This window comes from Gymnoscopelus microlampas, assembly GCF_963454915.1.
Source record: "Gymnoscopelus microlampas genome assembly, chromosome: 18".
Lineage (NCBI taxonomy): Eukaryota > Metazoa > Chordata > Actinopteri > Myctophiformes > Myctophidae > Gymnoscopelus > Gymnoscopelus microlampas.
This window is the reverse complement of record NC_139955.1, coordinates 23,590,130-23,615,257: the sequence shown is the minus strand read 5'-3', so window position 1 is coordinate 23,615,257 and position 25,128 is coordinate 23,590,130. Positions and strand designations below refer to the sequence as shown.

The 25,128-nt window shown below is 40.8% G+C and overlaps 1 protein-coding gene across 1 annotated transcript; it reads right to left on the bottom strand.

Annotated features, from left to right (window-relative positions):
• Positions 1 to 106: 106 nt before the first annotated feature.
• On the bottom strand, positions 107 to 15,295 carry scyl1 (SCY1-like, kinase-like 1). Its single transcript, XM_084041467.1, has 18 exons — positions 15,108 to 15,295; positions 12,394 to 12,534; positions 11,325 to 11,447; positions 10,858 to 11,087; positions 10,524 to 10,614; positions 9,126 to 9,281; positions 8,058 to 8,216; positions 7,324 to 7,431; positions 7,008 to 7,121; positions 6,646 to 6,801; positions 6,006 to 6,194; positions 5,298 to 5,373; positions 4,959 to 5,156; positions 4,565 to 4,713; positions 4,349 to 4,438; positions 3,651 to 3,983; positions 2,941 to 3,019; positions 107 to 1,838 (listed from the first exon to the last, which is right to left on the bottom strand). Exons 1-18 carry the CDS (start codon positions 15,213 to 15,215, stop codon positions 1,714 to 1,716), a joined length of 2,625 nt encoding a protein of 874 aa, XP_083897593.1. The 5' UTR covers positions 15,216 to 15,295; the 3' UTR covers positions 107 to 1,713.
• Between the last annotated feature and the right edge of the window lie 9,833 nt (positions 15,296 to 25,128).

The window sequence follows — 25,128 nt, the reverse complement described above, 5'->3', positions numbered from 1 at the left end:
CCACAGAAAGTACTGATTAATGATTATGAACAATGGATAGGCTACTGAAAACCATTGTGCTTTCATTTAAAACAAAAACAAATGCAAACATGTTTTTTACGATATTTTTTTAATTTTTGGATAAGCTCACATGTTACACATATACGATATTCTCTAAAAGAATCCATCATACTGTTCATTTTGGCATGAAAAGAAAATATTGGGCATTTGTACTATATTGGGCATACTACTTAAGAATGAAGCAGCACAGTTCCTTACCTGCCTAACACTTACCAGGGACATGTGGAATGAACATAATGCATTGACATCAAGTAGACCTGGATTTTATCTCGTCACTCTACCTGAAACATTTACTTCTTGAGCATCAAGAAGTAAATGTTTGAGCAATCAAACAAAGGCACAAAGAAAATAAAATGATACAATTCCCTTTACCCTGAACTCCCCCCCAATGTCATGCCAATATTGTTGATTGGCCCAGAATTGACATGCATTGCACTAGTTTTTACCCCGGGTGAAGCCACTGGTGTTTTTGTTGGAGCCTACAAAATTGTAGGACATTGTCACAATGCCATGACAAAATTCCCTCTTACAAAAAAAGTAACAGTCTTAAAAATAAAACCAATTTCCTTCCCATCAACACTCCACCACCACCCTATTACAACTCACTGGAAATGTAAGCAAAGCCACATAAATGGCAGACTTACATGAATGAGCATATTGATATTAGACCAATAGTACAGGACATCAAACCTCAATTTGAGATGTGGCATATTTCATGGTATGCCTGGTGCCCGTTATGGCTCTAACACAAGTGTATGTCATTCGGCATTAAGTGCAGACTATAGATGTGGAACAAGTGAAGCTCATCACCTTCCAGGGGTGGGTTGGAACGGTAGAATACAGTACAGTGAACCAAAGAAACTAGAAATAACTTGGAAGATCACACACACAAGTGCATGCATGCATAGACTTTAACAAAGTCTTAAATCTGCAATTAGTGACAGTAGAGCTAAAACATTCATATCCTCTGTATGTGTGTCTGTGTTCTGCATAATACACCTTTGTATATAGCTATATATTTCAACCTTTTAAAAAAACATGTGACGTCATGTCATTTAAGACAGGATGCGTTGCCTATGTACAATACATTTTACAACTGCAACTGAAATTTGCATTTAAAAAAATGAGACATTGTGTGATGCGAAAGTTCCTCTGATAGTCGGATCAACTCATCCTCTTCTGCCAGAAGTGTAGTGCGGTTTTCTACTTCACCTTTTATTCTATGCTTTTCTGTGTCTGCCTTTTCTTATCAATATTTTATTTAGTAAGAATAGAGCCAGTGATCTCTGACTTGACAAACTCCATCCACACTATTGCGCAAAAGTGAATACACTGCTTAGATACAAACCAGGCCAAGAGCAGCGATTTGTTACGTCCTATCTGTTCCCCCAAAGATATGAAGACAGAGAATCAGAAAGCAGAGCAACTGTTTTATTCTCCTCTGCTCAACCAGCCTCCATGGTAGTGACTGCACGCAGGTTCACAGCATCATCATCTGCCACCCTTACATGCTCTCCTTGTCTTTCATTGTTCATGGAATGTTGAACTTTCCCTACCTGTGCATTGCCTCCATTCCTGCGGGAGTCAGTGTCCAGTCATTGCACTCAATGTTCTTTCCTCCCTCCCCCATTTCTTTCAAGCTTCCTGTTCCGGTCAGTCTAGTTTGCGCGCACCCAATTTGAGAGGACCTTTGGCAGCCTTGCGCTCTGCCCGCTTGGCCTCCAGTTCTTTCCTCCTCTCCTCTCGTTTCTTCTTGGAGACCTCCGCCTTGCTCAGACCTGGTGGACAGACAAGACAGGAAGGCAGAATGTTGACAACAGTGAATTATCTGTGGGATATTTTGCAATAACTAAAAACAATCGTATACATGAGACACGTCGAGCAATCGCACAAGTGTTTACGACAAAAATAAGCAAATTTTCATCAAGTGACATTCATAAAGTATAAATTAGGCTTACTGGGTAACTTAACAAACAAATTCTAAGAAGAGTATGTACATGGACATTTCATAATGCTAACAAATGATTATGTATTGAAATCAAGTGTTTATTTCAACGGTTCAGGTCAGTACTCTGAAGTATAGTCCTATATCATACCATGTTCGTGCACTCCCGGGTAGGCCTTTCACAATGATTACATAATCGCAATTATTTGAGATAATCGCAATAGTTTTTAGCATAATCGTCATAATCATTATCATGTTAAAAATGTTCATATATTTTCAAAAATAGTGGAAATAGCAGATCTGCAAGCTTATAACTAGATTGGCTATTTCCACTATTAATGTTTTTTTGAAAGTATAAAGTAATTGCCCTGAACAACTTTTGTTTACGATGCCTAAAAGCTAAAGAGAAATTTCTATTCATAATGTTTTAATGTTCAATGAAAGAGACACAATTAAATTGTTAATCACAGTTATTTGAGTGACAATTAATAAAGTACAATTTCTTAATCGTGACAGCTCTACTCCCAGGTGACCACTGTACCGATTCAGAAGAGGTTTCACTTGAAATTGAAAAAGGCCTTCTCGGCAGCAGAGGTCCTGAATCAGTGGCGATGATTTTTCAATCAAAACGTAACGGAGGACCAATCCAACTGGGTAAAAGCGGAAGGTTTGTTTTGCCCCAGTTGCATACTCTCAGCCTTAATCATCTGTAAGGAACTTGGAAGGTTTAAGACTGGATCTTTGTAACGCTCTCACTACAGGATAATCTTGCCAGATAATCACCCCTATCAGGCTTAGGCTAGAACGGGGAACAACCGTTTCGAGAGTACCCTGATTAGCTTGTAGGGGGGGACCACCTTAAGTGTGACTTGGCCCATCTAACCGCAGCTCAGGATTGTGAGTTCCTGATGAGAGCTGATCATTTTAAGTCTTACCCTGGTTTCCATCCACTGACTCCCAGCTCTCCTCAGCGGCCCACTCTCCTGTTGCCTCTGAGCCCCAACCATCTCCAGCCTTACAGCAAGAATAAAACATGCACAAACACATTAATCAATGACTAGTTCTTAATCATTCTGTTATATTTCTTGCCATTTAAAACACTTTGTAACTTTGATTTGAAAAGTGCTATATAACGTTTATTATTAATTTCTCTATCCTTCACGCTCTCACCCCCTGCTTCCTTCTTCCCATTCCTTCCATCAGTTTCTCTCTCCTCCTAAAGCCTCTCAAGCCATGACTATCTCTTCCACAATCTTTGAATGTTAGAGTTACAGTAGTAATTCCGTACCATAAAAATTTAACAGGAAGCTGTCATCTGCTTCTTCAGACTGACCAATCACAACAGTGTTTATGAAAATGTATATTACTTTATTTTCTATTCATTTTCAGAGCATCCGAAGTATAGACTGTAGAACATTTTAAAAATAAGGGAGCCAAATGTCAGAGAGACTACCTGCCTATCATTCCATCTACCTTTTCTTCCTCAGCCTTTCATTTCTCCCATTTTTTTTATCCATCTACCCCCTTCTTCCTCACCCTTCCATTTCTCCCATATTCCATCCAGCTAGATCCTCCTTGCAATCTCCTTCCTCTCTAGCCCAATTCTTGCATCGTTCACACTCATCTTCTTTCTTTACAATCTCACCGTGGTCGTGGTGGCGGCAGTGGGTGTGCTTCTCTGGGATATACTGGCAAACAGGTCATTCTGACTGGCTGATTTGGACGTGCTAGTGCTGTCCCAGTCGTATTCGCTAGCTAGACGCACACCCTCTGGCAAAGGGACATCCTTATTGGTTGTGGTCGTGGTTGTGGTCATGTCTGTCTCCTCTTCTGCCCAGTCATTGCCCCAGCCTTCCTCGCCAGCTGAACTCTGTCCCTGGCCCTCCTTCTCATTGGACCAGCTGTCATCTGCATCCCAACCTGAGCTACTCCAATCGGAGCTCTGCTTTTTCACTGCATCAGCGGACACCCGGCCAGCCTGGAGTTGATAGAGTATTACTACTATTGTAATGGACATTAGGCCGCTATGTGTAACATATATATACACGTATATATGTAACAATAACAATTTTATTTCAAGTATAATATTTTGTAGCGATCTGATCAATGACACTTTGCTTTAACTTCTGATTATAATCAATGCTACAGTTTTATCACATTGTTGGAAGCTCTTTACTTCAGAATTCAGTATTGTGGAAAGTCTCCAATAATATTACACTATGTAGTCTAATATTGGTTCAAGATCAAATCCACTAGTGGTGCATCCAAAATGCAGTAGTTGTTATTTTTTTTAAATAAAAATGATAGAAAATCAAAACTACACAATGAAGAATTTAAACATACTCCTCTATCATTGGCCTTCTTTCTTGATGACGCCGCTCCTGACCAATCAGTATTCCAATCATCTGGGTCTGCATGAGCCTTCTCTGGTTCCTTGGTGAAAGTGTCAACAGTTTCGGATAAATTATAAAGATTATTTGGGGGCCAACCTGCAAAATCCTCACGGCCCAAAGGTTGAGAACCACTGATCTAAAGCAATACTCAAATCCTGTGTCCTACCTCCAAGCTTCCCCAGTCTTCTTCCTCGTCCCAGCGGTCTCCTATTGGTTCACTACTCTTCTCGGTCTCTTCTACAGTATGGGATTGTTGGGCTGTGTCAGAGGCAGTGTGGTGAGTCCGAGAGGCCTGTGGTGTTTTGGCTACAGAATCTGTGAGGGATAAAATGCAGAAAGTTAGAAAACCATAGAGGAGATAAAGATCCGGTTGATAATGCTTATACATTTGTAAATGCAAGGTGTGCACATTATTAAAGCAAGATATTTACTGTATATACATTGATTGTATTACTGTGAAAATTGTCTTGTGCCAAATTGAGACATAAGCTAATTTAGACTGGTATCAGGACAACATTACTCAGCACCAGTATTGGTACTGGTGTAGCCCTTTTCCATACCAGGGACCGGTGCTTCTTCAGTGGGAGAATTAGGGCTGGAGGCATGGACCGGCTCACTGGGTTCTGCTGTTGTGCCTCCCTCTGTTCCTGGTGCGTTGCGAATCAGCTTGGAGGTCAGTGACGAGACGCCAGTCACTGCCCAGCCTGCCCAGCTGGAAGACGCACCCACAGGCTGAGTCGAAGACAGGACATCCTTTTCTACAGAGACACAGAAACAAAAAATAACCATGTGATGAGTAAGAATTAAGTCTCTGCAAGTTGATTTTCATACCGTACTGAAATGAACAAAATCCACTGGCTTCTCGAATATCAAACAAGAGCTATCTATACATTACATACCTATCTCAGCAAGCATGGCTGGGTCTTCTGATACCGTTTCCAACTTGGACAAGAAACTCCTAATGGCTTTGAAAGCCTGATGAGGGAGAACACAAAGTGAGCAGAATCCAATTGATACCACCAAAAAAAGTTTATAACAGATGTTTTGTCTCCCACAATTCTAGGTGTTATATGTTCAATTATCTCACTATCGGGAGAGGACATAAAACTCATGGATTGCAGCTTTAAATCAAACAAAGCCTTTGATACTCTGTACTTGACATTGTTAGAGTCTGCTAGGTGACTGGAGCACCTGCCGTTTGTCACCAACAGATGATGCCAGGCCACTATGTTTTCTTTTGACAAATGATATACTTAGCCTCCTAGTTTTAACCTGAACCAGGTGTCTGAGATCCTGTGATCAACATGTGATGCTGTCTCACAAGGTGAACAGAAAATGTTACTACATTTTCATTTGTCATGGTATGTTTTGCCATGTCTTTCTACCAACAAACGCCTACATTTATCACTGTACATTCAAGTGTATTGGGGGAAAAAGCATATTATGAAAAAGGATTCAATCCAAAAGGAAAGAGACAAGTATCATTTGAAGAAAGCAAATTGTCCTTGTGAGAATTCAAGTTAATACAAGGAGGTTCGCACTTTCAGCCGTCCAGACTTCAGCAATGTGTCACACACTGATGAATGCAATCCGCCACAATGTCTCACCTGTTCCCTGACGTTCTTATCTGGGTCAATAGTGAGTGTGCAAAGGGTGGGCAGGATGCGCCTGGCGCTCTCCAACACGCTGTAGTAGTTGTGTGTGGCAGCAAACCCCAGCACACCAGCAGACCGTGAGGCTGGAAACGGGTCCTTGGTGGCCCGTGAGAAGGCCGAAATCAGCACACGCTGTCGGGTCTAAGAAGAGACAGTTGATGGTATGAGAGTCGAAGGAGAATGTTTTTTTGTTTTTTTTGGTTAGGAGCTGGGTGAAGCTGAAACAGAATTTCCCCCACGGAAACAATGGAATCAATAAGGGGCTATCTTTGATAAAGCTAGCAGTTGGTTTATTGCAATTTATAGCAAAAGCATATGCATCCTGTTCAGAGGGCAGAACATAAACACCATCCCTTCTATAGGTTTAAAAACATGGCAGAGGACCAATCCTACCAGTAAACAGAGGTAGGGCTGTTTTGCCACCATTATGGACTCGTTATACTTGACTGGATTAATGCAACAACACACCCCTTTTCAGTTTTAAGTTTCTCCTCAAAGGAGGAAAAAAAAAGAGTAGAAGGAAAGTATTCTAAAGCAGCCTGCTCATGAATGACAGTTATTCAGTGTGTTTGTGTATTTTCGTGGGCTTTACCCCAGCATTGAGGTAGGGTGCAATCTTTCCGAGACAGACGGTAGTGTTGCAGCGAATGGGACCCTGCTCGTCTTTGGCCTGCAGCCTGGCAAAGTGCCGCATCAGCTCCTGGTTCAGGTTGGTTTCATTCAGCTTGGGAGCCAACAGCAGCATGGACTGCAGGATGGAAGAGAGTAGAGAGCAACAGCATTGGGGTGGATCGGACAGAGAAGATGAGAACGAAAAAGGCAAGTTTTAACATTGAGAACGGACCAGTTATCCCAATAACACACGGTATTAATCATGAGCAGGAAGTAAGTAAATTGTTGAATAGCCACAAATGAAAATAGATAAATAATTGAGTGTGTGTGTGTGTATAATACCTTTACAGTCTGTTCTCTGATAGCAGGGTTGGTGTCTGTGAAGCCATGGACAACGTGAGGGAATATCTGAGAGTTGACTGCTGCCTCATTCAAATACTGAATGAACTGTTCCATCTGAGGGCGAAAAAGTATAAGGTTTAAGTGGTTAACTCTGGGAACAGTTGACCTGAGACTTCTCAAGTTCATAATGTAAATTATATGACTCACTGGAAGCCAGTGCAGAGATGTGAGGATTGGTGTCAATAAAAGCAGTTGCAAGATGGTAACATCATGATCATTCGCAATACGTGTGCCCTGTCCGACCCTGTCCAAGTACCTGTTGCAGCAGTCGTATCCTCATGGCTCGGTCAGTGGAGGAGAACATCTTAACGATAACAGGAATGATCTTCTGTTGGTACTCATCTGCTGACAGGAATTTCCCCACCTGGCAGACAGAGAGAAAAAGCGACATATAGACAGAAAAACATAAAAGTGAATGAATCAGTGATGCAAGAAATTAATTAACAGAACACACTCTGGTCAGTTCCTTGGAACAATGAATAAGAACTGCAGCATAATATGGATATCCTAACACATTCTCACCTCAAGGCGTCCTTTTAGCGTCATGTTTACACACTAGAGGACATCAATATGCTATCTATAGAACATGGCACAGTGTCTAAAATAGATACTGTAACTCATGCAGAATGAGGAGCATGGTATGAGCATGGCATGCAACTCAAATGCCAGAAACTAACTTGTTGAGTTTGTTTCTGGCATTTGAGTTGCATAGGCAGAGAATAAGTTATGATCGTTACTTCGGCGTCAACATGGTGTGTGAAAAGGGCACCCACGACATCAGTATCAGACATGAAAGGTACCTTGACCAAGCGGCACCATATGATGCCTTGGGAGTGAGAATGCGTTGGGTATCCTGGTCTAAATTCTGTCTGAAGCATACCGACTGTGATATCAGCCCCTGTTCATGAAATTATGCAGGGGGGGGGGGGGGGGGGGAGAATATAAACAAATAATGTAAAATGTTATAAATAAATAAAATTGAACTGTTACCTTGAAAAGAGGTGTGAGGACCACAGCACCAGCATTGCCAAATTCAAAAGCAGTGAGCAGCTGGGGCAGCACCTTGTGTTTGCAGAAATCCTCTGGGAAAGAGTCCAGGTTATCGCTCAGATCCTGGAAGAATTGCTGCTTCTCTGCTGGGTCCTTAATCTGAACACACACACACACAAAATTGTGTTTAGCTGGCTGCTGGTTTTAAGTAAAATAATAATATATCCATAACCGTATCACCAGAGGACTATTAGTCGAATACAAACGCTGAGCAAATGCATTTAATAATAAATCAACAATTGGATGAGCAGTAATTTTCTTCAATTAAAAAAGACAATAGTAATTGTTTTTGGAGCCAGAGAAGAACAAAAAGAGAAAAAATAATAAGAAATTATTAAGAAAAGTGAGAAAAACAACTGCAGTTGATTCTGAACACTGCTGCTCGAGTCTTTACTTATACCAAGAAAGGGGATAATGTCACTCTTAGTTCTCCAAGTCTCTGGTTCTTAGATCTTTATACTGGCTCCCTGGCTGTCAGAATGTATTTCAAAATTCTACTGTTGGTGTATAAAGCATTGAATAGTTTAGGGCCAAAATACATTTCTGATCTTGTTGAACAGATTAAAAATGTATTTTAGAACAAGACTTGTTCTACTGTATTGAAAGAGCCATCCAGACCTCTCAGGTCGTGTGGGACAGGTCTGCTTTCTGTGCCCAGAATCAGAATTGAACATGGGGAACCAGACTTCAGTTTTTATTCACAGTCATTTTATTGCACGCTCTTAATATCTTATTGCTTAGTGTTCTATGTAAAGTACTTTGAATTGCATTGTTGTTAAAATGTGCTATACAAATAAACTTGCTAGTTGATTTTGGTTGTGAAGAACATCCTGGCACATATCTTTTTACTGTGGGGTGTGACTTCACAGATAGAGTGTGAAAGCCACAGCTGTGTGTGTGTGTGTGTGTGTGTGTGTGTGTGTGTGTGTGTGTGTGTGTGTGTGTGTGTGTGTGTGTGTGTGTGTGGGGGGGGGGGGGGGGGGGGGGGGGGAATCATCAGTAGCAGACCTGAATCTCCTCCAGGAAAAGGTTGCTCTCCACAAAGCTGTTACTGAGAAAGCCACCGGGGGCCCTGCAGTTCTGGAGGAAGCGGGCAGGGTTGGGCCGAGCCCGTGGGTTGGCCCCCACCAGCTCACAGTAATGGGGAACCAAGACTTTGGGAACCTGAGGACACAGAGTAAACAGAAGATTAAACAACGGCACTATTCACATGTCCTCAACCCTTTACCTAAATGTTTTCTGATAGTCGCACAAATCCTAAGCAGTTGTGCTAATTGCCTTTACTTATAAGAAATCCAATGGCCCAGGGTAAATGTACAAACTTAGAACAAAATTAAACATTAAGTAGTCAGAACAACAGTACAATCAGTGTTCCAGCAGTGAGCAAGAAAATGGTCCCATGCCCTCTTAAAGTTTTCACCTTCATTATTTAATCTAGCCAACTCGTGCTCATATGACATTATTTCAACATAAAATCTACTTTTTAAGATTTGGAGATGTACATTTTTGATACATTGGGGAATTCTGTTTGGTGCCCCAGTTGTCCCAGTTAGGTCTCAGTAACAGTTGGAATCATTAATCAGAAATATTTCAATCAGATTGAAGAAATATTGTCCACGTGGGAAAACTCTGTAAGCTACAAATGGAACCAAAAGGACCCGTAATTAAAGGTCCATTTGGTTCCATTTTAGGGTAATAGATAATGTCAGTAAATACATAAAAAATGACACATTGTAATTTAGAAATGACATGAACTCCCCACGTAATACTGGTTCTGTGTGAATAGGGCTTTACTCAATGGGTGCATCCACACATGTACGTCAAGTTGTCGTACGGAAGTCGGAAGTCCCATCCACTCCCATGTTAACTCATTCTGTGCCACATGACGTCTAAGACGTCACGTGGCCTGACGCCCTGAGTGCCACATGACGTCTAAAAGACGTCATGGGAAAAAAAAATATATATATATATATTATTTTCTTTTTTCTTTTTTTTTGTTGAAAAAAATGTTCAGAACCCAAGATATCATGATTTGAAAATATTCTGCTCCAGTCACTCTTTGTTTTACTTCTTACTGAAAAAGGCTGTATCTCGGCTCCTAAGCACTTTTTTTTTTACAATGAATTTTGGCTGTGGCACTCAGGGCCAAACTGCCATAAATAAGCTGGGCACTGAATGAGTTAAGTTAAAAAACGGATGTACCGTTCCGTTTTTTCCTATAACATGGGAGTGGATGGGACTTCCGTACGACAACTTGACGTACATGTGTGGATGCACCCAATGTGGGCAACAATAGCCTAGGCCCTATGTGTACTATGACAGCATGGAATCAGCTTAATAGTGATGGCCTATGAGTTAATCAACAGGATGTGTAGTACAACATCAGCTGCTTTTGGTGTGTCATACCTTTCCCAAAGAGCGTAAAGAGGATGCACGAGGGAGTGGCCCGTTGAAAACTTCCCAGATAAGGCAGCCCAACCGCCACACCTCCCCTGCCCTGGAGAGCAAAACACACACACAAATTAAATTGCATGGGAAGACATACTGTAGGTGATGAGCATGTGACATTATGAGAATATCATGAATCCGTAAAAATTGTACTCTGGCTGTTCAGTGTTCCATTTCCACTAAAATGCATGTTCTCCCTAATTGTATTCCTTTTTCTCACACTCTTGAATAGTTTTGTTCCACACATAAACCATCTCCTAACCTCATCCTTTTTACTCTCACTTTCTCTCACCATTTCTCTCCTGTGTTGCTGTTCGGAGTCTCTGGCGGGTCGTATCTCTCCATGTCAGGATATACTGCTTTAGGGGGTGGCAATGAGGCGCCGTTGGGATCCCCTTGCTCTGGGGACACGTGGTCAAGGGCACCAAGCTTCCACTCACCTGCCCGATCCACAAAAACAGCACACATGCCCAGGTTGTTGTGGAGCAGGTGGCAGTCATTTATTAGGAAGCTCAGCGCTTTCTGCAGGTGCATACAGAAAACAGGGGTGAGTGGTCAAGACATGGGATTGTGTATTTGAAATACAATGTGCATATCATACACAGAGAGAGACATCAGCAAGAATAGATTGGAGAGTGGAGGTGCAATGAATGCAGTTTGGAGTGGGAGGCAGGGCAATTGCTTAGGAAAAGAAAGAAAACATGACAGATAGAAAAAACAAAATATACAATGGTTGCTGTGCTTGGAACCTCTGCTTACCACAATCTGGTGCAGTCCCCAGGACACCTCCAGCTCCCCAGAACCCCCCTTCTCTGCCTGGGCCTTCAGATGGCTGGCCAGAGGGGTGACCTGCTCAGTCACCAAATAGAGGCTCTTCTCTGTCTACAGTAAAACAAACTATATTAAAGGTTATTCAATTAAACACTGGTCCATTATAGATAGCTGTGGTCATTTGCTTGCCCCTCAACCATCATTGGCGAAACAGTTTGGGTGGGGTCTTCTACACTATTAAAATAATTGATGTTTTGAATGTTTCTCCTGCAGCCATGGCCACATGTGCGCCTACACCAGCTACTCCAAAACCTTCCGGTTTAGAATTTATTTCTGTACGAGGACTACGTGATAAATGTGGGTTTTACGGGAGAGGAAATGCTTTTGAATTTATTGTATATAATGTGTTATAGGGCAGTGATTCTCAACCTTTTTAATTTCAAGGTCCCCCAGTTTGATATGCATTAGGCCATGGACCACAATTTAATTTGATTTTTACCTCTGGGACTCTGTAAAATTAAATCATCAGTGTTAATTTAGCTCAAAGTTTTAGACCCATATGGGTCTATTTGGTTCCTAGCTATCAATCAACTGGAACCCACCCATGGACACCTGGGGGTCCTTCGAACCCACGTTGAGAACCAATGCTTTCGGTAGAGAGGTTGCAACTGAGGGTTTCTTCCTCACCATCCATGACAATGTCACAATCCTCTGATGAACCTACTACTATATCTAGGAGGCTACACAATTACTAGCATTACAGTGTAACTAGCTAGTATTAACCCGATTTACATGACAAGACAATAACCAGAATCATACTCACCTCAAACTGCATGGCAATAATACAAAGAAAAAAGTTAAGTGAAACTGAAAACACTGTGGTTACCTTAAATTAAATGATTTTGCCCTTACTACCAAAATCTTTACTAGATTTAGACTCTTTAAAAAATAAAGTAGTGCAGTAAGCAACTAGGCAAGTTTACATTTCCAGGGTTTCAACATTTCAGACAATGGTACTGAGTGTAGATTGTAAAGATGCTCTTGCTCCCATACTCACATCCAAACCATCAACATAGGCCAGAATGTTAGGGTGCCGGAGGGTCTTCATGCGTTTGAATGCTGCCTTGGCTAGCTGTGTCTGCTGTTCTGTTCCTTGGGCCCCGTCGTACACGAACACAGACACCGGCTCTCCGTTTGTCTAGTGAAAAGATTTGAAAAGAATCCCTGTATTTGCATGCGCTTTTAGCATTTTTCATGGCTTGCGACTTGCGAGTTAGTAAATTCCAATTTAAAGGAGGAGTTCACCCAAAAAATGACTTATTTTCTATCAATTGCACACCCTATGAAGTCTTGAATCCATGGATTCTTTTTTGTTTTTGTGGCATTCCTAAGCTAATAATTTGATTCCGTCTCCTACCGGCTAATGTATCCGGTAGGAGACACAAAGTAGATTATTTGTGTCTCCTACCGGATATACACACGGTCATCAAATTATTGTCTTAGGAATGCCACAAAAACAAAAATAAATCCATGAAATCAAGGCTTCATGGGGTGTGTAATTGATAGAAAAAAAGTAATATTTTTGGTGAACTCCTCCTTTAACAGATTCCAGATCAGGGCACAGAAAGAGCTTGGATTACCGGAATTTATTCAGGATGAAGTGCACAAACAAAAATCACACCCTGTGTGAAGGTAGCGGCGCCTTTGAATACATTATGTCATCGATATGTGTTTATAATGTGTTTATAGCCATGTGTCATGTGAAGCTTGACCAATCACTTTGTTGACGGGTCTGACCAATCAGAGCGTCGACGACAGATAAAGTTAAATTGAGGATCTAACTTTAAATAACTTACCTAGAAGGAGACTTTAGCCAAATAAAAATATATACAAAAAAAAACATGAGGAAATAAAAAATAAACCTTGACATCATAGTGATGTCATGAATAGTCCCCTTGCCTGACAAATCACAACCTTGACGGGCCTGACCAATCAGAACCTTGACGGGCCTGACCAATCAGAACCTTGACGGGCCTGACCAATCAGAACCTTAACGGACTCTTGGATTCTCGATCGTCTCTATCAAACCATTCTGTCATAACGGATGACTGGGTCCCGAACTCAGACTTTCTATACATTCACCCTTCATCTGTTCTTGTATCTTTCTCTTTCTATTCGTCATATTAACTTTAAATAACTTACCTAGACGGAGACTTTAGCCAAATGAATAATAAGATGAAGTCATTGTCATCGTTTATATAGACATCGAATTCTATATTCATGACATCATAGTGATGTCATGAATAGTGACCAATCACAACTTTGGCGCACCTGACCAATCAGAACGTTGACGCACCTGACCAATCAGAACGTTGGCGCACCTGACCAATCAGAACGTTGACGCAAAAGCCAGGCATAGAGGGCTAATAGCCGCTCTATACCTAAAGGTATAGAGCGGCTAGCGCCGCTAAAAAAGTAAAGCTATACTCCCCAGCCAACTAGTTAAACTAGCTTGCTCAGTGAAGTGCTTGCTTGGTTATCACTACAGCTAGCGCTCCAGTATTATGTGACTGAATCCTGGACTGTCACTTTTGTCACAGACAATCCAGGATGCAGCTCCTTCATAGAATCCTGAGCGTTAAAGGATGGTTCATTATAAGTAATGTTGTGCATGTGAACAAACAGGCATAGATAGCCGTGAATCAAGACTATCATGGGTGTATTTTATCGATTTTGACATTTGCATATCATAGATACGAAAGTAAAGGTCAGACTCGATAAAATACATATGTTATAGTCTTGATCCAAGGCTAAAACAGGCACAAAGTACACGGAGGCCAGTCTGGGATGTCAGTCATCTATGACGTCATACCATTGTCAACACTTGGGAGGCCAGTCTATGACAGTAAAGAGCACAGCTGTGACGCACCAACTTGGAGAGTTTGGTATTGTCTCCATAATTTGGACACATGTGTCCACAGTGACAGACAGACACAAACTTCAACTTGATTATGTAGCCCTAACAATGACAATGTAGTTAGTGAGACATCAATTAGGCTTTAATTGGGTACAAGATTATCATGTTGACATTCTGGTTTAGTGCTGGGTGACGTGGCGAGAAGGACGCGTCTCCCAGCGTAAACATGAAGTCATGAACTATCGTCAGGAAGGCAAGTAACCAACAAAATAGTCGGCCAGTGAATAATATCATGTGTGATGAACGTTGACAACACATCGACAGAATAAATGAGGGAGAGGCTGACATATGTGTTGAATAAACAAGTCAGCTGCAACGTCCAACACCTAAATAATACTAGCCAAAGAGGCCTCTGCCACGAAGCTAGCTAGTTCCGTGTGTTATGCCGAAATTGGTGACCTGTCGAATTATGTGACGACAAATATATACACTTGATATCGAAATTCAAATGACATTATCAGCCTTTTGAATCTGGAAAACAGGTCAGCGTTTTACATCGTACATTTATGAAGGGACTAGCCTTGGCTCAAGACTATCATATATGTATTTTATCGATTTTGACATTTTTTACGAAGGTAAAAGGCAGACTCGATAAAATACATCTACGATAAGTCTTGATCCAAGGCTATAAACGGACAGTAACAACAGCAAACCCAAACCGACATGAGGAACAACATAACTCTATGGTGGAACTACATAACTCTCCAGCTGACTCATTTTGGTGTAAACAGGGTTAGCTTGTTGACAACGTTGACTGTGGGTCTTGGTTCGGCAGCAGCAGTGCATTGAGTTACCTTTCTCTTCCCTCGATGAAGTGTCCATATTCCAGACACTTCTTCGGTGTCTGGCAGGATTTCATAATTAAAGTCTTTGACTGGATCCCTGGCAAAAAAGGACCACATATCTTTCCTCCTCCACACCGCATCAAGCACATACACAAAAAAGAGAAGAATACCCCCCGAGCGCAGTAGGAAGCTAACGGTGCACAGTGCACACTTGGTAATAGTCCGTCAAAACCTTCTGAGCAGACTTTTGTTCCGCTACTTATTCCATGATAAAGTAAGCCATTTTCATGTAGGTAACCATCATTAAATGTTTACATTTTTTAAATTTTTCATTTGAACTTAAGAGAGTTAGCCATATCAAGTTTCTCAACAAATGCTGAGATGGACGGGCCTTTGCCCATTTCATATGCAGATAAAATATAGATGTAAAAAAAGGTCAAAATTCCATTTAATAACAAATAAGCAAGGTGCTGTAGATTATGTTTTAAATCAGTTCACACAAACAACTTGATTTTGATTTGACCCATTAACAGCATTTTAATTTACAGTTTTATATCACTGTAGCCAGACAATGTTCTTCTCCCATATAAAATGTATATGTTTGAATTATTTATCCAACATCTGTGACACTCATCCAGATTCAGAGAGGTGAAATGTGCTGGCAGTCGAGGTTGGCTTTCAAGTAGCTAACTTTGTGACTGTAATGGAAAGAAAAGAGGGGCAATTTATGTCTCCCCCCACAAAGCCAATACACATCCCATTCAAACTGCTCATCTGGAACAAATCTACAAATATGTCTCTCATTTGCCTATTAATTCACAGTATAAATCACATCAAACTACTTTCATATAAAGTGTCCATTGGCATATTGCTGCCTCCCACTGTTGGTGTTAAATACTACCCATCATTTATATGTAATAGGCCTACCACGTGTTCTTGAGTTGATGCTGCCCTTGTCAAAATTCCATATAGGATTTTCCAGTGTTCTATTAGAATCAGATTATTAAATTCCTATAAGAATCCAATAGGATTTCTGACTAGGGTGTAACAAAGTGGTTCTCAAACATTTAAATTTCATGGACACCATAATTCTGGGTGTGCACAAATGGAACCAAATGGACACTTACAGGGTTAACACTTTCAGAGTTAAAGGTAAGAGATATTCCTTTGTTAAAATAAGTGTGTTCAGTGCAGGACACAGGGTCTCCCTGTCTCTCCAGCTCTTTAATAAACAGAACATGCATTTTCAGGTCAGGATCAAACTTGCGCCACCAGGCTTAGGCCAGGATACCAATTTTATCCAATCAGGAGGGAGAACTCATACAGAATACAGGATAAACAAGTGAAATAGGAAGCGATGACACAAAGAAATTAGCATTGGAACTGGAACAATATAAAATTGAAGCTGATAACTCTCTGTTGATTGGTTGAAAAGTTACCACTCATCTGAAAATGTATTTTCTGTTAATTAAAGAGCTGGAAGGGTGGGGGGACCCCTGTTATTGAACAAACACAATGAATGCTATCAGAATATAGTGCTTTAACCTTTTAACAAAACACGTTTCAAAAATATCACTTACCCTACCTTTAAGGGTCCATTTGGAACCCCTTCAAAGAACCCTGAGGGTCCCTGGACCCCACTTTGAGAACCACAGCACTAGCCTATAGCTTTGACATTTCATATACGTTATTCCTGTCATACTCACAGGACAGCCTTGCTTTCTATTCATATGCGTTAAAAGTTTAACTTATGCCAATACTCCATTGGGATACATGTTCCTTTTCTGTCCTTTTCCCCCCTTTAAAAAGAATAATCACCTTATTAATTTTGCAAACAAAACCCCTATGTGAAAAACACACTCACATTTATACCAGGACGTGGGAAAGGGAGAAGAGAGAAAAATGGACTGTAAGTGTGAAAGGAAATAAATAGAAGGGGAAAAGGGGAAGGGGTATTCTACTCAATGCTAAATATTGATATTTCAAATATCTGCCTCAACAGGATGCTAGATGGATGGATATGGGCATTAGCCCATATATCTGAAGGACAGTAGTAGACACAAACTATATATAATCTATTTTCATGCAGACAAGAGATTCTGAAAGGGGCACTGTTATGCATCAAAGTAAAGCATACATAATTTCAATATTAGATCAAGTATTTTGCACTTCTTTTTGTTAGCAGTTACAATGGTACATACAGTACATATACCTTTAAAGATAGGTGATACATCAGCCCAGGTAGACCGGTTGTTGTAAAAAGTGTACTGAACAAGTAAAAGACAAATAAACAGTCTTTTGTGGTTCAACTGTTATCTTAACATTTATGAAAGAGGATAAAGATAACAGGCACAATTCCATTTGATAACTCAAAGGATCAGTTGACACAAAACATTTTCGTAACAGTTTAATCATGTTAATTTAACATACAGACTTACAGAAGCGTATTTGCTGCCATGGCAGAAAAGGAAAAATGGATCGGTATAACATTGCAAAATGTGAAGTTAGTTTTTCAAGTTAAACAAGATATTTTCAGGTTATGTGAAACCCATTACAACATGTTAGCTTATTGTTATAACATAAAACATTTCATGTTTTATGTGATAGCAGCATATTGTTAGTGTGAAACATTTCACGTTATATCAATATTAAAGTTATCACGCTATAATATGAAATGTTATAACAATACAAGTTATGTTATAACATGAAATGTTTCACATTATATCAAGATAAATAGTATATTGTTCAATATAAGTTTGGATGTTATAACATGAAAATCATCTTGTTATAACAAACATTTGACGTCATCTTGTGACATTGATCTGTTTGTTATGTTTTTTTCCTGCAGCATTATTAGATTGTAATTGAAGCCCTCTTCAGTTGTATTTCTCTACAGTAGGAGTAACAGAATTTACATTCAACCTGTGAGCATACATATAACCAAAAGAAAGCTGGCTCTTTAGCTCTCAGTTTGGACTCAAGTGTTGGGACCATGTTCACAATATCCTGTCTCTTTAGTACAGACATTTATTCAAAATACACTTATTGGATATTTGATATTAAAGATACCCATTTAACAGTAAGCACATTAAAGCCCAATAGTTTCTCACTACTAGATGGAATTAGTCTCCTTATTCTTACTGACCAACTAGTTTACAACAATAGAAAAGCAAGGCTTGGATCCAGTGTTGTGTTCTAGGTTTTTTCGGAGGGTATGCGCTACGATACGATGCGCGTGGCCGTGGGTATACGCTCTCGCGTTTCCAATGGATGAAATGGTTATTAGACTGTATACGCTTCTTCCCAAAATAATCTGGACTGTGTACGGCGTATACAGCGTCTGACGGTAGAACACACCACTGCTTGGATCCATGGTCACAATCAGAAATATCAGACTCTTGTGGCCATTTTTGGGAAGGCAAGCTCATAAGAGGTCTATACAGGGCCAGAGACATGATCAGTTCATGTGCAGCTTGGGGCTGTACAAACAGACGTTTATGTGTGTGCAGGCAGTGCAGCTTTTAGGATGAGATTGGTTCAGAACGAAGATGTGTTATTCAACAGCCTTCATGTTATGTTATTGTCATTAGTTGTGTCTTAATTTTACAAATTGAGGCTTCGCTTCACCACATCACTAAACTATAAATTACAGAGTGGCAACACAGCAAAAGTTGTGCAAAATAGTTATCTTCCAGGGATTTTTATTTATCATTATACTTTATGTATTTGTTTATTTATTTACTTACTAACCATATTATAATACTCTGCTTTCAACTGTCTTGGAGTGTTACGTTTCAGTGCCATTAAAATATAGAACACAGACTGTCTCAAAACGATTTCATTTGCAATTTTTGGAAAAGCGAAAAAAACTCTATGATGGTCAATTATTTCAGTCTTTCAAAGTTGATAACAAATATACGTTTTGTGGTCCAAAAATGTTATAATAAATGTTTAATTCATTGTCGTTTATTTATTAAATTGTGGCATTTATGATTTAATGTTTGGACCTGAAAACGTCCATAGATGTTCTATGGACGTGTTCTGACCTGAATAGCATGATGAGGATGTTGGTTAGACAGAAACCGCAATTCTGCAATGTGACCTGCATATTTCATGTTTATAGTCTATTCCAGTGACTGCACTGACAGAAATGCTTTGTGACTATTACTGTTACTTGGATTAGAAAAAAGTATTTGGTATGAAAATATGCATTTTAGATGTAACCAAGTATAGGCCTATTGGATCCATCACTCCATCTGGCATTTGTTACAAACTTAAACCACTTGAAGATCGGTTGAAAATTCAGGGAGTTGCAATGATTTTAATGGAGAGACCGTCTGTGTCAATGGACATAAATGCATTAGAAGGCTCGCCTTCCCGAATATGGCAGCCGCGGATACAGGTCCAAGAGGCATCGCCCTAGTTAATCTAAAAGACATCCATTTAACACTGGGCCCACAAGCTTCCCACTATATGAAATGGATTTCCTGTCTTACTGACCAACTGTAGTTCCCAACAAAATGAAAGCAAGACACCGCAGGGAATTGAACCCCGTCCTGAGCAGGTCAGGAGTGCCACCACCGGAGTCTTTTGCTTTTTTTTGCTGCGGTTTAAAGAAAAGGGCTAAAAGCAAAACCTGGAGGAACAGAACCCAAAAGCTTGTTCCCCCAGGAAAAGAAAACCCGTGGACTGCTATACTATCCTGTCACCACCTTAGGCATTTTGCTTGGTCCCGAGGCTGAAACTAGAGGAAAAGAGACAACTGGTTTCCCCAATCCCCATCATATCCCCATAAATTATTGTATTGCTGCTCTACTGAATTCACTAGTTTTCAGTTAACAAATCCATGATACCAGTACATTAAATATTCTTATATACACACATATTGAATGTTCTTATCCAAAAGTTTGACTTATCAGTGACACTCATCCAGATTCAAATGTGAAATGAGCTGGCAGTCGATGTCTGCTTGCAAGTACCTAAGTGTAGCTGTAATGGAAAGAGAAAATGGACAATTTATGTCTCCCCTGCCCCCCACCCACACAAGCCCAATAATCATCCCATTCAAACTGCTCATCAGTGACACTCATCCAGATTCAAATGTGAAATGAGCTGGCAGTCGATGTCTGCTTGCAAGTACCTAAGTGTAGCTGTAATGGAAAGAGAAAATGGACAATTTATGTCTCCCCTGCCCCCCACCCACACAAGCCCAATAATCATCCCATTCAAACTGCTCATCTATGGAACATATGCATCTATATGGCTGTCATTTACCAAGATCAATGCACAGTATACATCACAGCAAGCTACTCTCCATCACCAATGCTCAATACAACAAGACATGGGCTTTTACACTAGAAGCTGGCTGACCCGAGTCACGAATCCTCCCACGAGTCCCTGTGGCTGTTAGTCGCCCTGGCTCAGTTGTGATTTAAGCTGAATCAAGAGAAATCTGAAAGGTAGAGAGAGAGTGTTGCCCCCCCCAAGCCAAATCTACTGAAATGTTTTACAGCGACTTCATGAGCAATATGTAATCAAAATGTTATGCAGAGTTGATGTGCATGCAACGTTTTGAGTTACACAATTAAGCCATGGTATGTTAAAAGAAAAATCAAGGGAACCGAAATGACTTAACTTAGCACCCATGAGACTGAAGTGATGCTGAATTAGCAAGACAAGCCTGTGGCTCTTGATCTGAATGGGACTGGATTCTCAGTGTTCCATCACAGGGTTAGGGCCATTCCAGAAGCCAAATTCAAGACAAATTTAAGTTGAGTAATTTAACCTGAGAAACCAAAAGGGAAAGAGAAAAGGCACACACACACAGCACACAGAGAGGGGGAAACTTCTGCGAAGGATGTCAGGGAGGGTCACGTTTAAGCTCAAGCGCACAGAGGGGTTGGTACTTCATTCAGGGGGCCACACTCATTTGCTGACAGCTTCCACAGATGGTTTTGCATTCAGAGGGAGGCGCGATCGAGTAGACAGACGAAAATGATCTGAAACAAAGAGTGACCTACACAACAAACCCAACCACACGGTAGTAAAAAGCCTTCGAGTTCTAGTCATCTTATGGCTTAAGATGCAAAGCAGTAGGGCTCTATGGCGAAAGAGGAACATATGCCAGTAAAGCATTGTTTGATGTTATTGGCGATTTGAGGTTAACATAAAGCCAGTTCAAGATGTGAGTTGTCAAACTACATTGTAGGAGTCAAATTGGATTTGCCTACAATTTTGAAAGATAAGCCAAGATCTTACTACATGCTCAAGGTTAGAAGACCTCACTTGTGCTTGAACCCGTCTTGCACATTGATTTCTGAAAAGAGAAAGTGCAGGAATACCCCCCAACCAATAGCAAAGAATAACAAACTGGAAAGCAACACATTTGCACTGCATTTCAGTCCAGATCAAGGCTGCGCAATGCACAGCATCTTACCTCAGCTACATAAATTTAGAATGCCATCGCACAGTTGCATGACTGCAAAAAAAATGTTTTGCAAATTAATAAAGCCTACAATTACTAGACTGCCTCTAACACATTTGCGCAATGGCTGGTAGCTGAGGGCTAGTAGTTACATCTAATTCATGTAAAAAAAAAAAGACCTGTCTTCCATTTGTTCAAATTGCATGTCGGGCTGAATTCAAAGGGTCGGATGATTCCTGCGGTCTCCTAGGTAGACTGTAGTCTTCCTTTCGGCGCGTGCAATTCTGCAAGATCAAAAAGGCAAACAAGCGACAACACTATATCCCCACCCTCAAAGAATCAGAACTGACTATAGTTATCCTTCCCCAAACAATGTAGGCTTTACTTCAGATAGCACTGGAATCACCATAATGGGATTCCATCAAATCTTCCCGTTATCACTAAGACTTGCATTGTAAGAAAGCACAGCAGTGCAATTTCTACATTCAAGTATTGCACGATACTGCTTTGAATGTAGATGCTTTCGTGTCAAGACCAATCAGGGCAGTTGAGCCCATTCAAAACATAGTGTCCTCACTGGGATTGATAATCATTTCCACTTTTGGACATCAATATTTGATGGATTCAACTTATCTGCCTTCAAGTTCCACTTAAAGAGCTGTCATGAAGCCCAGGTCACATCCGTGCGCTACAAAGCTCCAAGCTTTGGTCATACCTGAAAAAGCACAAGAAAAGCTGCCCCGCACAAGCCACCCAACTCCCCAAAAGAACAGCTGCCAAAACTGTATTCAACCACAACAAGCTATGCATTTATTATGCAAAAGTTTCATCCTTTACAGATAGTTCAGTCATTGTATTATCAATACAAAGCATCGTAACTAATTGCAAAGGAAGTGCAATGGAGGCAATTTATCAGATAATGAATGTTAAGAGAAATGTGAACACATTTAGTGACCTTACGTGATGTTTGATGCACAAGTACAACCGTTACATACAATGAGTTAGGAGAGTTCCTGATGGTCTTGAGTATTGGAAAGCGCACAGGACACAGCACACTGAAAAATGCAAAGGGAAAAAAAAGAAAGCCTCCCTCCCACAGAGAAACACCCACCCAAAACAACAAACACCAGTACAGAACTCAACTACAACTGTAATACCACCAACACAGAATTTCACTACTGCATTACCATGAATACAATTCAAAGAAAATCCAGGTCAACTGTTTGCCAAAGTAAACATTTAAATACCACAGGCCTGAATGTGAAGGCTTTCCTCCGCAGGGACAGTAGGTGAACTTCAAAGTAGGTTTATTTTTGGAGGGATGCAACATACAACTTAATCTGCAAAAGTCACAAAAGGCAGACCCATCCCCAAACCCCAACATGGCAACTTCAAAGTAGGAGGACATAATTATGATTGGCATCTATTGAAAAGGACTTATTACCACACTCCCTGGGAAATCAAACGTGTTGCTACACCAGGAGGCCTAGTTTGATATGCTTGGAGTTGCTACGCTGCAAGGCAAAATGTCCGCTCGAATGAGACGTGGTGCACCTGGTTGACTCCTACTCAAACCATTTGGATCTTTTTTGCATCGCGTTTCACAAAGCTGTAAAGTCTAGGAAGAGATGGGTTAACAGCCCACAGCCCACCCCCCTCCCATGATAATGTTGCATGTGCAAGACCTCAAGTTCAACACGAAAACAAATGTTATGTGAATGAAAATCTTATAATGGAATTATTCCAGATGGGCAATACCTTCCTACATTCCCTTTAACGCAGCAAATGCACTGGATCCCATCCTTACTGCTATAATATGAAGAGAGTTCAACTCGTTTTGAGGGGTTGGCCTGTGAAAAGAAGAACTCAACACATGTTGTGAAGCCCCACCCCCACCCTCCCAAGTCAACCCCAAAGAAATGTACTGAGCCAAGAATGACTATCAATTTAATTACACATAGGGGTTCACTTAATAGTATCTCACATAGACTACAGCAAGTACAATTGAAGCGATGTACAAGGATAGTTACACCCACATGTACAGTCCATGCAATTAACTCACTGCTCACTTTAACCAGTACATGTAGCTGCTCTGTACCAATGGGGGCGTAGTAGCACAGAGGAAAGGCTTTCGTATACACACAATCGGGCGTACAGGCGACCATCCACTCACACTCCACTTGCAGACAACTTCTGTGGGACCTATTGAATTAAACAGAAAAACTCCCTCTCCTTCCGGCTGGGGGAACTACATCTGAACGCAGTAGGTTGAGAAGTCCTTAAGACGTTCCTCTTGTCCGCACACTACCACGACCCAAGGCACACACCACAGCAGACACCACCACACTCAAGTCAGCGCACAACAGGAGGGGTGACCGGGGGACAGAACGCTTTACACGCCTTGCCTGGAAAAGGAAGAGAGAGCTGTGCGAGAAATTGTGTTCTACAAAGATGTTTCTGGAAAGTTGGATAATACTTTTATAGCGATACCACTACCCGACATACAAACCAATATGCTTTTGTCTAAAAGCTAGACCGTAGTACTGGCGTTCCCTTCTCCCACCCACTCTGCAGCTGGTACCCTCCCGTCACTGGCTGGCTGGCTCGCTCTCTCCGGGACAACTGGAGGACTGCTCCACTGGTGGCCATCCTGTGCTGCTACCCTGCCCTGTGGCTCCCTCTGGTGTACACCCGGCTGATTCTTCCTGCTCGTCTGGATCCCCTCTGCTCCTTCCCCGATCCCCTCTGGTCCTGCCTGGCACGCTTCTGGTCCTCCCCGCTTCCTACGGCCTCGCTGGTCCTGCGATCTTCCTCTAATAACTAAGTCCATTTTTCCTGACGACAACTCAGTCCTTCTCTCCCCAGGAATAAAAAGAAAAATCTTCTGTCTTCACTAGAGCAATAAAAATAAAAAATAAAAAGCTAATAACCTAAATAAAAAGTCCATATGGGTTCAAATGAGCCTGCAACTCTTGGAGCTTTATCTGGTTATTTGGCCTAACCTGACTCACACTTTCATTTTTGCTGCAATATAAAGGAGCCGAAACCTTATAATTCTTTTAAGAATCTTGTGTTCTTGAAGCTTTTATCAATCTTTTTTTCATTTCTTGAATCTTGTTTCTTCTTACTCTTTTCTTGATTTTTCTCTCTTTCCTTTTTTTTAAAATATCTTTTTTCTTTGAATTTTTTTCTTCAAGGTTATTTTTTTTTCTTTGATTTTTTTCTTCAAGGTTTCTCTCAGATTTGTTCTTTTTTTTTCTTCATGGTTTCTTTTTTTTTCTTGGTTTCTCTTTTCTTAATCGTTTCCTCTTGATTTGTTTTCCTTTTTCTTGAATCTTTTAGCTTGACAATAGATGCCTTTTTGTTACAGGTATTTCTCAACCTGCTGTCCCTAGCCACCCCCCCAAAAAATCTTATTCTTTATCTTGAGCCTATAGCTTGACAATAGATGCCATTTCTAAAAAATCTTGTATATAGCAATGAATATAATACAATGGCTTGATCTATTCAACATTGCACACACCGAGTCTAAATTATTGGGTTGTCACTATTGCAACAACAGCAGCCACCATCTTGCTGAAACTTAATTCAATTTGCTTGGATGCC